This window comes from Galeopterus variegatus, unplaced genomic scaffold (assembly GCF_000696425.1).
Source record: "Galeopterus variegatus unplaced genomic scaffold, G_variegatus-3.0.2 Scaffold134, whole genome shotgun sequence".
NCBI classification, from domain to species: Eukaryota; Metazoa; Chordata; class Mammalia; order Dermoptera; family Cynocephalidae; genus Galeopterus; species Galeopterus variegatus.
In genome coordinates this window covers 197010-212588 of record NW_007726245.1, presented here as the reverse complement: position 1 = coordinate 212588, position 15579 = coordinate 197010, and the positions used below count along the sequence as shown (strand labels likewise).

General features: G+C 48.1%; 1 protein-coding gene across 6 annotated transcripts in view; it reads left to right on the top strand.

Moving 5' to 3' along the window:
- Window positions 1–865: 865 nt before the first annotated feature.
- Window positions 866–15579, top strand: part of KSR1 (kinase suppressor of ras 1) — a 70479-nt gene continuing 55765 nt past the window's right edge. For 4 of the 6 annotated variants that reach the window (XR_551716.1, XR_551718.1, XM_008589015.1 and 1 more), the window contains exon 1: window positions 868–1000. Coding sequence is in view for 4 of the 6 variants with exons in the window: in XM_008589015.1 (XP_008587237.1) it covers window positions 908–1000 (93 nt within the window). In the remaining 2 variants the exon portion in view is untranslated. Of the gene's footprint in view, window positions 1001–15579 lie in introns of all 6 variants that reach the window. The other 2 variants (XM_008589030.1, XM_008589024.1) reach the window with 1 other exon arrangement.

Sequence of the window (15579 nt, the reverse complement as noted above, 5' to 3'; positions counted from 1 at the left end):
AGAGTGCCAGGCTGACCTAAGTCAGGCTGTCCTTGTTTAAACTTATTTGAAGTTTTAGCCTTTTGAGAGTCTTTTGAAAGCTTTGAATCTCTTCCCCTGAAAATACACAGACTCAGATGTGTGAGATTTGCACACATTTCAGGGTGTGGATCCCTGCAAGCCTATTCGGGGACCCAAGTTAAGGGCCCTTACTGATAATACTGCAGCCCAGCAGCCAGCCCTTCCTGAGCTTACTGTGTGCTGGGCCTGTGCTCGGTGCTTCATTTCTTTTCAGCTCCCCCCAGAGGGAGCTTCTGGTATTATCCCTATTTTCTGGAGGAGGAAACTGAGGCTCTTCTGGGGAATTAGGTAACTTGTCAAAGGTCCCAGAACTAGGGTGTGACTGAGCCCCTGGATCCCAACCCAAGCAGCCTGATGCTAGGCCGGAATCATCCTAGGGGGAAGGTTGCCCATCCTCCCCAAACCCCGAGTCGTCCATATTGCCAGTTACCGGCTCCCCCACCCTGCCCCAGGCAGGAAGGCCTCCTTGTGTGTAACCCAGTTCTCTGTTCGGACCAGTCTTGCTCATTACTCTCTGAGGATCCTGAAGGTGAGGCGGTGTCAGCCAGCCTTGGGCGCAGTAGGGTTTGTGGGTGGCTACCAGGCTCCTTGTCCGCTCTCCAGACCCTTATCCTCTCCTCCCCCTTCTCCCCCTGTTTCCTGCTTTACTGCTGTTTGAATGGCAGCAAAGAGGGAATCCCACGGCTCCTCTCCTATCACACTGCTTGTGTTTGCCTGAGCTCCCCTGTAGTGTGCTCGGGGCTGCCATGTGCTTGTGCCACAAATGAATGCGGCCTTTTCTTTCCTGGACTTCCCACAGGCGAAGCTGGTCCGGTACATTTGTAAGCAGCGGCAGTGCAAGCTGAGCATGTCTCCTAGCGAGAGGACCCCAGAGCTCAACAGCTACCCCCGCTTCAGTGACTGGCTGTACATCTTCAACGTGAGGCCAGAGGTGGTGCAGGTATGTGGGCCGGGACTCAGGTCAGGAGGTGAGGCATGAAGGGTCAAGCAAGGGACCCAACACAAACCTGTGGGCTGGCTTCATTGTGGCTAAGGCTAAGGAGTGGTGCTCTCTACTCTTGGGAAGGGGATATGGGGGGACAGCAGCAGCCAAGAGGGATCTAGGGAAATGTGGCTCCAGTAAATGTCCTGGGTGCCTTTGCCTTATAAACCAGGGCAGGCTGACCACTCTGGTCTATAAGTTGTTCATCGTGATGACAACAGCCAGCATTTCTGGAAGCATTGATTGTGTGGCAGACACCATGTTAAACACTTTGTACAGATAATCTCACTTCTCAGAGTCCTACAAGGGAGTTACTGTCATTGTTGCCCTTTTATACTTGAGGAAATCAAAGCACAGAATAGTTAAGTGACTTGTTTCAAATCACACAGCTAGTAAGTGATAGCCTTGGGATTCAGAAACGAGAGTCTGAGTCTTCTAACAGCTATAATGTACCATTTTCCTTCCTTTGTTTCCTCTTCCCATTCATCCAACCTACCCACCTACCAGCCAACCAACCAATGAACATGGACAGTGTACCATGCCAGGTGTCAGGGGTCCAGGACAGCCCTCATGGAGTGTGAATAAGTCAATATTTGTCAGGCATGGTTAACCCAGTTGGGCCTTGTAAATCTTCCACTTCTATTCTAAAATTAAAATGCTCAGCTCTTGCTATTACGTAAAAAGTAACATGAATTCATTATATATAGACACTTTGGAAAACAGAAGGAAAAAAAATCACATATTCACACTACTCAGGGAAAATCTGTGATCATTATGATTTTGATTTTGATACTTCTTTCTAGTTTCTTTCCCTCACTAATACAGAAGTCTTTTAAACACTTTTTACGTGTTAGACCTGTGCTGTCCAGTGTGGTAGTCAGTAGCCTCATGTGGCTATTAAGAACTCGGGAGATGGCTAGTCCTAACTGAGGTGTGCTATAATTTCAGAGACATGTTGAATTCTCAAGAGTTGGTACAGACAAAAGAATGTAAAATAATCCCATTAATAACTTTTCATATCTAGTATGTGTTGAAATGACACTCTGGCTATATTGAGCTAAATGTTATAAAAATTAATTTCCTATTTATAGGTTTTTGGTTTTTTACTGTTTAATTTTTTTTTTTTAATTTTAAAGTCAATTGATAAGGAACAAGTTTAACACAAAGATTAACATCCTTAATGAAAAAAGAATCCTTAAAAATGAATTAGAAAAATCTAAGAAGAAATTTGGTGAAGGACATGAACAGATTAGGCACGCGTATTTCTATAAGTACGTTCTAAGATGTTCTTGGGGGGGGTTGGGGGGTAAGGCCTTTTGCCCCCATCTTGGTACCCCAGGGGCTTCTGGCTCTGTTGTGGCCAGCCTGGTGGCAGTGGGTGGGGTTTTTACTGTTTAATATATGGCTATTTGAAAATTAAAATGTAAGTATGTGGCTTTCATTATATTTCTATTCGGCAACACTGGTTTAAACCACCCTGAATAAATAATTTGATGTTTTGCTCGTATTATTTGGTACGTCAACCAGCACGTTTTCCCATTTTTATGTTGTATGTATTACTTATTTGCTAATGTTTTATTAAGTGCATGTGATCTAGTTGCCAGTCAGAGGTTAATTCCAGCTATTGTCTATTAGACATAACACAGTAATTAAAATTATTTATGAAGCTATTTGTATACTTAGGAATTTTCCTTAGAAGAGATTCCTGGATGGGAGGTGACACCAACATAAAAGATTCCAGTTGCAGGGTGGGGTTGAGTGGGGGACCCACAGGGGAGCTCAATGCTGAGAGCTCTTGGCACCTTAGACACCCCTGAGGGTGTCCCAGGCCCCAACAACACTCTTATTTGTGTGGTACAGCAGATCTTAAGAAGCTGGCAGAAAGGGGTAGGCAAATGCAAAGGTCGAAGGAAACTGTTTTGTGAGACAGAAGTCCCTTGAGCATTAACAAATAATTGTGCTCACACACACTAATATGTCTGCAGTTTCCATAAGATTATAATGGAGTTGAAAAATTCCTATTGCCTAGTGGCACTGCAGCTTTGTATCACAAAACGTACCTTTTCTGTTTAGATACGTTTAGGTACACAAACACCGTTGTGTTACAGTTGCCTACAGTATTCAGTACAGTAACATGCTGTACAGGTTTGTAGCCTAGGAGAAATAGGCTACACCATATAGCCTAGGTGTGTAGTAGGCTGCAGCATCTACATTTGTGTAAGTACTCTCTATGATGTTTGCACAACTACAAAATCACCTGAGGATGCATTTTTTAGAACATACTCAGTCCTTAGGCAACACATGTTATAAGCAACTACAATCTCCATCCATCTCCTCACCCGCCTGCCTGCCTAACAGTTTTCTGCTATACAGGGAGGAGATCTGGGCATGTAGTGATGAGTCCATGGTTACAGATTTTAAATCATGGACTTGGAGACTATGGAATTGAATGGGCCTTCTGGTCCCCAGCCCAATCTCACCCTTTCTCTTTTCCCTCCCTAAGGACAGAAAGCAGCTTCTCCTCACACTCACGTCTTTAGCTTGCAGTTGAAGACACTGGAGCCCTATGAGAGTCACAGAGCTAGTAACAGGGACAAACTTGGCGTTTAGACCAAGGCAGGCTGGGCTCCAAACTGCCTTTTCACTTCCTATCTTGATCCTGAAACGTCTCTGGCAGATGACTTAGCTCCTTGAGGTATTTCGCTCTGGTCTCTAAAGATCTGAAATGTGCAGGGACTCAACTCTATGTCCATCTTTGAGATGGGGGCCAGGAATTCTTCCGGGATGCCCAGGCCTTTATGGGGTGGTGTGTCCTCTGCTGTGTCTCCAGACCAGCCTAGTGTCTTGGAAGCTGAAAGCTAAGTGGCATTTTCTTTCTTGCTTGCCTGCCCACCCCAGTGCCTTAGCCTACCTGATGCTTAGGAAGCTAGAGAGCCCCCAAAGGGCCAGCTGGACAGCTTAGATCACACCAGGGGAAGGAGTGCTGAGGTCCTGGCAATACTTTCATGGGACAGCCCTACTCCAGAATTTCGCCCTGCCAGGGGGTGGGGCTTCCCTTTGTCAAGCTTCAGAAAAGACCTAGAACCCATCAGGATCTTCAGAAACCTGGCCTGGGAGGTAGGGGTAGGCCCCAGGGGGCTCTGTGGTGTAGCTGGTCTGGCTTGGAGGATCCCTCTAGAGCTGACTCCTCTCCACCTGACCCTGAAGTTTGACCTAGAGAGAGTCTCACCCAAGGTGATTCAGACTACAGAGCTCAGCACCCTGAAGAAATAGTTGCCAGTGTGTGTGAGAGGGAAGTTTGGACCAAAAAGCACCACCAGGATCAGGAGGGAATCCTGGGAGGAAAGAGGAAGCCAGGAAGTTACAGTGTTTGCCCCTCTTTCTAGGCAGTAATTGCACATGCCACATTAACCTGGCTGGAATTTGTAGTGTGGCCTCTGGAGGCCATCCACTGTGGTGGGCACTGCAGGTGGTCCACATGCGCCCACTGCCTCCTAGAGCTACTGGCTCACCTGCATCCCTGTGGCCATGGTTGACCAGGTATGGGGGCAGGTGGGACCTGGGATTCTCTGGGTATCTAGGGTGGGCCTTTTCCACTATGAGATCGTGGGTGACTTACTTCATCTCCCTGGGCCTCAGTGTACTCACATGAGAAATCACAAATTAGATTGTCTTCTAAATTCTTTCCTCAGATGGTTTCTTCTTCTGGAGAGTAAAGGGGCCTAGACCAGGAGTAGTTATGTCAGGCCATGTGGTTTGTAGAGGCCACACAGATCGTGCCTCCTCCAAAACTCTCCCCACAGTGGCTTTGCCTTGTCTCGTAGGTGTGTCTGACCACCCACAGATAGTAGTACTGCCTCCCTCCAGGAGGCGGTTCGTAACTCGGTGCTTTACCCACTAGGCTTCATGCAATGTTTGTGTCCAACAGTTGGAGCCAGGAGCTCTGCCATGCAGATTAAGTGATGGTATTTTTATCTCTTGTTCCCTGTGCCCCCGAGTCAGGCTTTTCTCCCACACATTTTGAGCAAATCTTTCTTGTGTGTTTTCCTTGTGTGTTTTTAGCCCACACAACAAATGATCAGGAAGCAAGAAGATACCCATGTGTACTAAGAAGTGCATTTTTTTTTTCTTTTTCCTTTTTGTCTTTTTTCGTGTCTGGCAACTGACCACAACCCTCAGTGTCGCGCCCGTACCGGACCGGGACCAGCAATGGGATCGCAACCCTCGGTGCTGCGCCCGCCCCTCGCTCAGCCAGTGAGCGGGAACCGGTCTGTATGTGGGACCCGAACCCTTGGCGGGAGCGCCGCCGCGCTCCCAAGCGGCGCACTGTAGCGGTGCGCCACTGGGCCGGCCCAGAAGTGCATTTTTAAAACTGGTTTCCATACCCATCAAGTGCAGAAGTGTTACCCAGTAAGCAAGGGCCCTGCCTTCTCCACGTCTCAGAGGTAACCTCCTTGTTAACACACTGGTAGGTGCCCCTGCCAGTCGCCTTCATGTCTTTTTCAGTCATTTAAATTGACAAACAAATTTGTTCGCTTCCTTTTTTTTTTTTTTTTTTGTTTGCTAAAATGCGATCGTGCAATATATATCATTCTGCAGGTTTTTTTAGTCTTAATATTGTCTCTGTTAGTCCATAAAAATACATGGCATTCTTCTCTAACAGTAAAATGGTAAGAGATACGATTTCTTAAAGATATCTTGTGAATGACTGTGTTTGTGGGGTGCCCACCTGCTCACGTAGATGCACACAATGACGTAAGCATCTTGGTAGTACAGGTGGCTCAGCACCTGAACTAGACTGAGAGCCCGAGGCCAGAGGAGGCAGCACGGCACCTGGTGTGGGAGGCCCTTGGTGGATATTTGCTGGGTGAGGGAATGAACGGAAGTCACTATGGGTCTCTTTCAATATCTGTTTGTCTGTCAGGTTTTTTTTGAGGGGGGAAGCATTTCAAATCTATGAAGTCTGGCAATTTCCTTTGCTCAGCTGTCAGTGCTGAATTGCCCCAGCATTGCTGCAGTCAGAAGATGAATTGCCCCAGGGCTGCTCCCTGAGGCCCCTGGGGATGGTCTTTGTGTGGTGGGATTTGTTCCTTCAGCTTATTTGAGGCCTCTGCTGACCTTAACTCTTCATGGCTGCATGACTGGGACCCTGATTTTTCCCTTAGGCAAACCCATGCACAAATTATACATGTGTGAAGCCATATGTGTGTATATAATCTGTTCTTTTTCAATTTTGCCTTCCTGGGGCCCGTCCTGTAGGGTTATCTAAATATCATTTCAGCTTTTGTCTTTAGGTTGGATAGTGTTGTGGTCATAAAGTTTCCAGGAAATAGTCCCTTTTCTGCTGGATAAAAAGAGAGGGAATGAATAGACATGGCTGTGGTCCTAAGGCAGTAGCCATCCTTCCAGGTTTCTGGTGTGGCTGAGGTGACTCCGTTCTTTTTTCTTTCTGTCCCAGTCTGAGTCAGATCTCAGCCCTCTGCAGCTCAGAGCTGTGTGGCTCTTCTGACATGCCTGACTTTTGATTCCATTTCTCTTCCCACATCTGTGAATGTTGGAGACAGAGAGCTTGGATGATGCCTTCATGTCTACCCAACCATCAGTCCTTCATGTGGAGAGAGTGCTGCTGTCCAGTAGACCTTTCTGCAGTGATAGAAATGTCCTATACTGCCCCATCCAATGTGGTAGCTGCTAGCCACAAGGGATCAACTGAGGAGCTGAAATTTACATTCTATTTTATTGTAATGAACTTTAGTGAATTTTAACTTAAATAGACATCTGGCTCTTGCTGCATTGGGCAGTGCAGGTCTAGAGCCTGCACTGGGCAGGGCCCTGTTCTGAGAGCCAGGATGCTGAAGACACTCCCTGGTCCCTGGAGCTCACAGATTGGGGTGAAGCACAAATTGAGAGCTGGGCACCAGGTGCCCTTGCAGAAGACAGCCTGGGGTTTGTGGAGCCAGTGGGCAAACTTGCTCTAGGTGGTCAGGGAAAGACCAGTGCCTGGAAAGGCTTCCCCGAGAGCCAAAGGGGAAGAAGAAGGGGAAGAGCACACCAGATGGAGGTAACAGAATCTGTAAAGACCTCGAGTATGAGAAAGCTGGAGCTGTGCTTGTAGGAAGACTTTGAAAAGGAGTCTAGGAGGGACTGGTGAGGAGACTCGGTAGGTTCTGGAACTCTTCATGGGTGGAGTGCAGGGGTGGGGATCTTTCTGGGGGATAATTGAAATCTGTGTGAGAGAGATTGAGGGAGGAAGAGTGAATATAAGAATTGTCTTCAGCAACATAAAACTCCTATGAGTGAGTGGGCTGGATTCATCATGGGGACAGGATGAGAGTGTGGGAATGAGGAGACGCCGCATGGAGTCAGGGCTGGGGGCCTGGGAATAAGACATGAGCTGAGGGTGCGGTCAATGGCAGGGGCCCTCCCCTGGACATCTAGAGTCACACACTGTGACTGTTTGCAGCCACCCCACCCCACCCCCACCCCCCCATTGCACAGGTTAAGTCTGCAGCTGGGGAAATGATTTCAGAGCCTCCTGGCTTGGAGCCATTTTTTTTTCTTTAGCAGTTTCCCTGTTGGAAGTTGTTAAAGGAAGTGGCCAGTGCTGGCCAGACTCAGGTCTAGAAGGAAGAGGCGGGTGCTGGGGAGCTCCAGGTCGAAGCCACGCACCACAGCATCCCCTGAATGAGCACTTGCTGCCAGTGGTTTTTGAACTGAAGATGCAGGCGGGTCTGGTAAGGGTTGTTTTTTTGTTTTGTTTTGTTTTGTAACCCTAACTGGGAAAGTTTCTCTTTCTCCTCTCTTCTGTCCTTGCATTCCCATGTTTAAAATGTCTTTTCTTGGGGATGGGGAAGAAAGCTACCTGACTGCTACCACCATCTTGGTTTCCCACTGGCTGGGAGTGGCCGTAGCTATGTGGGGGCCGCAGGGATGCAGGCTGTATGAGGTGAGACGATATATAAGACCTAAACCAGGATAGTGAACTGGTGTTTGGTTCCTGGGGTACAGCCTTTAATCGGCATGAACTTGATGGCCCTGCCCGCTAGCCTGTCCTTCTTACCCCTCTTTCCAGTGGCCTCACACTCTCGCTTTGAGCGCTAGAGGCCTGCCTGTAATCTTATTGCCTTGCTCTTTGGCAACCAAGAGCCTCCCCAGGAGCAGCACACACCCTTACCTGGCCTCGTGGGGGAATCTGCGCCAATGCGTCAGCCCCAGCAGCCCAGGACTGCCTTGGTATTGAGGAATCGAGATCACAGCCTGGATCTCAGTACCAGCTGGGCCACAGAGCTCCCCACATAGATAGGGTGTGGTGGACTAGCATGCCTGTGACCCCCAGCCAGCCAGGAGAGGAGCTGAAGTGGGGACATGGAAGGAAAGGGGCAAACTAGAAGGCCAGTATTTTATGTACAAGTATATAATCCTGTATGATCTATATACCTAGAACAGGGGGAGGGGCAATCCTATGATCCCCATATTATAGCTGAGAAAATTGAGGCTCAGAGAAATTGAGTGACTGGTAAGCGTTACACAGCAACCTGATAGCAGGGTCAGGATTCATACTCAGGTCCTGTGACTCCAAAGCCAAGCTTGCTTCCCCCACACGCTTTTGTCATCAGATATCTTATCCAGAATAGCCCAGCATGCCGCTCCTGTATGTAATTGTGGAATTGAATTGACTGCCTTCTTTTCTTTCTTCCTTTCCCCCTTCCCTCTTACCCTTTCCCCTCACTTTCCTTTACATCCATTCATTATGCATTTATTGATCACTTACCTTGTGCTGGGGTATCCAGATTAATTATCACAGGGGCTTAATTGATGAATAAAACACAGTCTGCCCTGGGGGCCTACAGCTGGTGGGATGCACATGTCTGCAAATAATCTTGATGCAAAGCCTCCTGAGGGCCCCAGGGGAGGAAGGGATGAAATGTGGTGAGATGCAGAGCTGAGGCCCCACTTCTGCATTCTCTCCTTTCACTCGGTTATTCACCCTTTCAGAGAGTGTGCACTTAGTGCCTAGGTACTGTTCTGTGCACTGACACGAGTTCCTGTCCTTATGGAACAGCATGCATCACTATTTCCAGTTGATGAAGTAATTGATTTTTCTGATCTTGAGCCAAAGTATCCTCTATTCAGCTTTCAGGGTGGGGGTGCCCAGCTTTCTAGAAATCTGAAAAATCGTAAGCATGCATGCTCTGCTTCACCCTGTACCATTGGCATTTTTGAACAGTGAACTCATCTTCTTACTCCTTTGGATTTCTGGGCTGCCAAGCCTAGTAAAAACTGACTAGACTGGAAACGCCGTGCCTGACCTGACTGTTTCATTCACAGCACTGTCCTCAGTGCCTGGCATATAGTAGGTGTTCTTGTTGAATGATTGGATTCAAATAAGATTATCCAAAGACTTTTGGTCCCTTATTTTTTTTTTGTCTTTTTGTCTTTTTGTCTTTTTTCGTGACCGGCAACGGATCGCAACCCTCAGTGTCGCGCCCGTACCGGACCGGGACCGGCTACGGGATCGCAACCCTCAGCATTGCCCCCGCTCCTCGCTCAGCCAGTGAGCGGGAACCGGTCTGTATGTGGGATCCGAACCCTCGGGGGGAGCGCCGTCGCGCTTCCCAAGCGGCGCACTATCCAGTGCGCCACCGGGCCGGCCCCGAGTTTTGGTCCCTTAGACCAAGGTGTTGCAGGAGCTCTCTCACCCGGGCCAGTGAAGGGTGCACTTCCAGAATCTCCGGGGAGGTGAGGACTGGGTGACTGCTGACAGCCTGCTGAGACCTGCGTCCCTATGCTGCCTCTGATTTCCGTAGGTGACAGGCTGGAGTGGAGCGAGAGAGTGCGCCTATACCCTGCAATGAGGTTTCTGTGGTGTAGTATCTGCCTGAGTCTCCTCTGGGGGCCACCTGGCTTCTGGGCTGTTGGCTTGTGCTTGCTCTAGGACAGATCGGATGATCCAGATAGCTTTGGAAAATGTTGATGTCAACACTGCATGTTTTAATTATTATAAAGCAAGAGTCTCTTCTCTCATTACCCTTTTTAAAAAATGGCTTGTAAATTTCTGTGGTTTCTACTCCCAGCTATGTGCCTTTGGGCAGGCAGCAGGACTGGAAAGCAAGATTGCTTTAGAGTGTGATCTTGAGAGGCAGACAAGATCCTGACTTTGCCACTTGCCAGCAGTGTGGCCTTGGACAAGTACTTTAGCTTCTCTGACCCTGTCTACTCGTGTCAGTTGCTCTGACTTGAAACTGAGGAGTAATTTCTGATTCCTTCTGCTTCCTCAATCCTTATATTCAATCAACTAGCAAATCCCACTGACTCTATTTCCAAATATATGTCCCAGATCCACCTGTATCTTTTTGGTTGCCTCCCTAGTCCTAGCTGCAGCTCAGACTTGTGTAGCACCCCTGCCTCACTCTCTCTATCCATTCTTGCCTGCCCTCCCCCACTTCGTTTTGTTCCTCATGAGCCAGGAGTGATTTTTCTTAAAACCCAAATCCTATAATCTCACTCGCCTGAGTTAAATCCTTTGTCAGTGTCTTACTTGTACCCACGTAAAAAATGAGCCCCACACTGTTACCTTTGGGGCCCTGAAGTTGCCAGCGTCTTCCTTCTTCCACAGGTCTCCTGCCTCGCCTCTCTCTGCCCCTGCCGTTGGATCATGTCAGGCTGTTTCCTGTCTTAGCCCGGGGCCTTTGTATGTTCTGTTTCCTCTGCCCGGAACTTTCTACATCCTCATGGCTAGCACCTTCTCATCCTCTGACAGGGGCTGAGAGGTCAGCCCTTTAGAGAGGCCACCCTGTCTAAACTTAGATGTCCCCCATACCCACCACTTTATCTGAGCATGCTGTTTCCTTTTTAGTACTTATTCACAAAAGGCAATTATATATTTTAGTTATTTTTGAACTTGTTTTTTATTTTGTGGTCCTTATTAGAATGTAAGTTCCCTAAGGAAAAAGACCATATATTTTGTTCACTGTTGTATCTCCATTGCTGAGTGAAGTGCCTGGCGCACAGTTGGCATTGAGGAGCTATTTGCTGATTGGGTGGGTGGGTGGGTGGAGAGATGGAAGAATGGCATGGTGCCAGGCTCGTAGTAAGCACTTACTAAGTAAAAGCTCCTATATTCTCCCACTCCTGGTTAGAACTTTTCTGTAGCAAAGTCAGATACCTATTGGCTTAAAACAGAGACTTTTATCAGCTTAGGTAATACGAGTCCAGGGAAGTCTGGATGCAGGATTCAGATGACGCTATTGGGGCGCACCTCTAGGACAGGCCTGCTGCATGTGGCCGACATGAAGGGCACAAGCAACTAAGCCTCGCTTCCTCCCACCATAGCAGTGCTTGCAAATGAAGAGCTGCTTCCCCTAGAGCTGTAGCTGAGAAATCCCAGGGAGGTTTCTGATTTTTGGCTTGGCTTTGGACACATGCCCATACTGTGACCAATCACTGGGCTGTGAAGGTGGAGAACTCCAGTTGGCTCAAAGGGCTTAGCCTTGGTGGAGGGGCCTGAAAGGTCAAGGCCCACCTGCACTCAGAAATGTGTCCCTGGACAAAGACAGCCCTGCTAATGGAGGAGGCATGTAAAAACTCTCACTCTCTTAGGTAGCAATAACAGTTGCTGCTGCAGCTACTGTGGAACCCCTGCCCTCACCTCCATGGAGGAGGGGGTCACCCAAGGTCTCAGGAGTGACCATTGCCTCTGTTTCCCATCAGTGAGCAGAACTCCTGTGTCTGTGTATGGAGAATGGGGGTGGGGGGAGGGCCTCTGGCTCAGGGATGGTCTGTCAAAAGCTTTGTAGCTCCCCAGGAGGGGTCGGCAGAGATCCTGTTTCTAGAATACAGTAGGCGAGCCCATCCCCCACTTCCTATTTTTAATAACATTTTTCATTTTCCTCACTATGAAAGCAATAAATGTTTATTTTAGAAAATATAGAAAAGCAAAGAAAATAAAAGTTGCCTGTAATCCTACTCAGAGCCTGTATTAGTCAGGGTTCTCCAGAGAGACAGAATCAGTAGGATATGTTATAATTATATGAGAGGGATTTATTAGGGGAATTAGCTCACGTGACTATGAAGAAAAGTCCCATGATAGGCCGTCTATAAACTGGATGCCAGTAGCATGGCTCTGTCCAAGTCCAAAGGCCTCAAAACCAGGGAAGCTGATGGTGTCCTTGGTGTAAGTTCTGGAACCCAAAAGCTGAAGAGTGTCGAGCTCTGATGTCCGTGGACGGGAGAGAAGAGTGTATCCCAGCTCCAGCAGATCCAGAGAGAGCTTCACCTCTTTCCTCTGTCTTTTGTTCTCTCTGGACCCCCCGCGGATTGGATGGTTCCCACCCACCTAGTCCACTCAGACTCTCATACTGATCTCTGCTGGAAACACCCTCACGGACACACCTGAAAAGATAGCTTCACCAGGTTTCTCAGCAGTCCTTCCTCTAACCACGTTGACACCTAGAATTAACCTTCTCAGAGCCAATCATTGGTTCTTGGCTTTTTAGGTTTTTTTCCTTAAAATCTAGTAATTTACATGTTTATTTTCAAAATGTGAAAGGTATAAAAATTATAGAAAATGATAGCTACTGTTTATTGACAGTTTATATCATAATCTTACTACTCAGAGGAAGCTTTGTAAACATTTTGGTGCATTTCCTTCCAGTCAGCCTTCTTTGTTTGTTGGGCTTTATTTTCTTTCTTTCTTTCTTTTTAAATGTAGTTTGTTCATGAATTTATGCTGTAATTATTTAGTGAGCACTCCTGATGTGCCTGGGACTGAGCAGTGAGCTTTATTTACTATGGAGTGTCGCATTCAATCTTCCCAGAAACTTTAGGAGGTAATGCTTTTATCCTCAGTATACAATACAGATAGAGAAACTAGGTAACACTGTTACTTAACTGAGGTCGCCTGGCTGGTAAGTGGTGGTGCCAGGATTCATATTTGAGAAGTCTGGGCCCCAAGCTGGGCCGCAAACTACACACACTCTCTCTCTCTCTTTAAATTCCCATGGATGGTACCATGTTGTATATTCCCTGTGTAATGCCTGAGCATCTTTTCTTTTTTACTTTTATTATTTCTATTTATTTATTTTGTTATTTTTATTTATTATTACTTTAAAGTAATATTTTCTAAATCTAAGTGCAATTGTTCATTGTAGGAAAATTTAAAAATACAGAAAAACTCTAAAAAGAAAATTAAACCCCACATAACCCCACCAGCCACTGATAGCCAGCGCTTATAACTTTTTTACGTTTATTTTTTCATTTAAATATACTAAAGTTCCCTGTTTCTGGGGTGCACTTCCAGGAGTTTTGACTGCTGAGCATCCTTTTAAATGGCTGTCCCATGTGCTATCCAGGAAGTCTGCTGTAGTTCACAGGGCTTTTCCTGTGGGTGTTCAATTCACCTAGTCCCAAATGTGTGAGAAGCTGCAAAGGGATTGGGGGGCAGTTGGACTTCATGTGGCGGTGGGGGGTTTCCAGATGATTCATTGAAAGGAGGGAGGTGACAGTGTTTCTTGTTGACTCAGGTCCCACTTTTTGGAGGGGGGCGGTGAGGAAGGGCAAACCTCTCTGTCTGTGGCCTGGTATCCCAGGTATCCTGGGCACCCGGGTCCCCAGCCCCCTGCTGTGAGGCCCTCCAGAGCCTGTGCGTCTCATGCCCAGCACCTGCTCTTGGAGGTATGTGTTGACTCCCGAGCTCCCAGGCATGAACTATTTTTGGCTGCAGTTGACTGTTCGCTGCACTCATGAAAACAGAAACCCCTCTGCCTGCCTCGTCCTTCCCTGGGATACCGCACCAGGGGCCAGGGCTGCTGGGACCCTGGACTCTGGCCCCTTCACCATGCATTGCCTGTGGAGCTGGGTGATGGCCAAAGCTTCAAGGGGCACGGGGACCCCACCACCCATGATGCTGAGAGAGGCCCAAGGCCTGAGCTGGCCTGGACTGGAGGGTTATAAGGTATGCGCCTGGGTCTGGATTCAGGGGGGCTTTTCATGAGTCACCAGAATGTGTACAGTTAGCTGGGTCCCATGTCCTTGCTTTGCTAACTGTCTATAGAATATGTCTGCAGAAATCCTTGCATGTTAGGACAGAAGGCAACTTCCATTTTATTATTCTGTTCCCTGTCTTTCTTATGATAAAGTGGCTGGGGAACAGTCAGAATCTTCCTGAAATAGATCCTCCCCATCCTTCTAGTGAGTGGTTTTTTTGTCTTTCCATGCTTTTAGTTTGAGTAGGAGACACACTTGTTTTGAGCATGCTGCTTTTATGGGGAGCTTAGGAACCTGGCACTGTATGGGCTGACCCAACCCTGCCTCTCCATGCTTCTGGTTGACCAGGCCAGGAGGCTAAACTCACAGTACAGAGACCATGAGTGCTAATGTTGGAGTTACACAGACCAGAGTCCAAATTCAGGCCCTATTATTTACTTGCTGCATCTTAAGGTGAGTAACATAATCTCTCTGAACTTCAGTTTCCTTAGCTACCATGCACTGGTGCCCAGGCCACTTAACGAGTGGTGGTGATACCAATAGTTAGCCTTATGATCAGACTGGTTGTGAAAAGAGGAAGTATGTCGAGAAGCTGAGTAAGAATCGATGTGCCCCAGCTTGGTGTGGGGCTTAGGGCTTGTCTCAAAACCTGGGCGTTAGGGTGTGGCTGGTAATGTGGGGTCTGCTTCTTCCTGTCAAAAGGAAGAAAAGTATGCACTATCACCAAAGTGAGGGTGGTCCGGAGTGGAAAAGAATGTGGAGTTGAGGATTTCTATCCACCTGCTATCTTCTAAGCCACCAAGACATTGAGATGTGCCAGGCTCTGGGTAAGGCCTGGCACCCAGAAACCCATTGCTTCTGGACTGCGCAGGGCTCTGGGCCCACGAGGCAGGCACATGGCTTGGCAATCCTCAGACGGAGGTGATTCTCAGGACAGACCTCAGGGGAATCTCCTCCTTGGCTCTGTTCTTGGCCTTGCATAGAAAACCTGGAAGGAATGAAACCTTTACGTCTGGGGAGGGAATGCCTGCCGTGAGCTGGTGAGCTCTCCTGGGACATGGTATATTCTGGTGTTGGTTACTGGTGGGGGAGTCCGGAAACCTGGGCCTTGGGCATGGCACTGTTGTTTTGGGTGACCCAGTTAGGTCCCCTCCACCCTCTGGGCCTTGGTCAGTTTCCACCTCTGTGAAACAAGTGTTGGACTAGATTGTTTCTAAGGTCCCTTCGAAGTCTGACTTTGACCTTGGCCCAGAAAGGGTTTCTTTCCACCCTCTTGCCCTCAGAGCCTTGTAGCTATGGTGATGGCCTCCTGAGCTTGGGCCACCTGCTCATGTGCCCTATTGAGATCCCACAGCTGTGAGGCCTGTTGCTGCTTAGGGCAGGAGTTGTTTTCAGGGTTTCTGGAAAACTACACAGAGGGGCTGCCTACCTCCAGGATCTCCTGACAGATCTCACCCTCCTGGTTGGGTACCGTGAGGCAGCTCTGGAACAATATGGCCCTTGTCCCCAAGTGGAGGAGCCTGGTTCTCAGGTCTCCAGCTAGGGCTCACTTC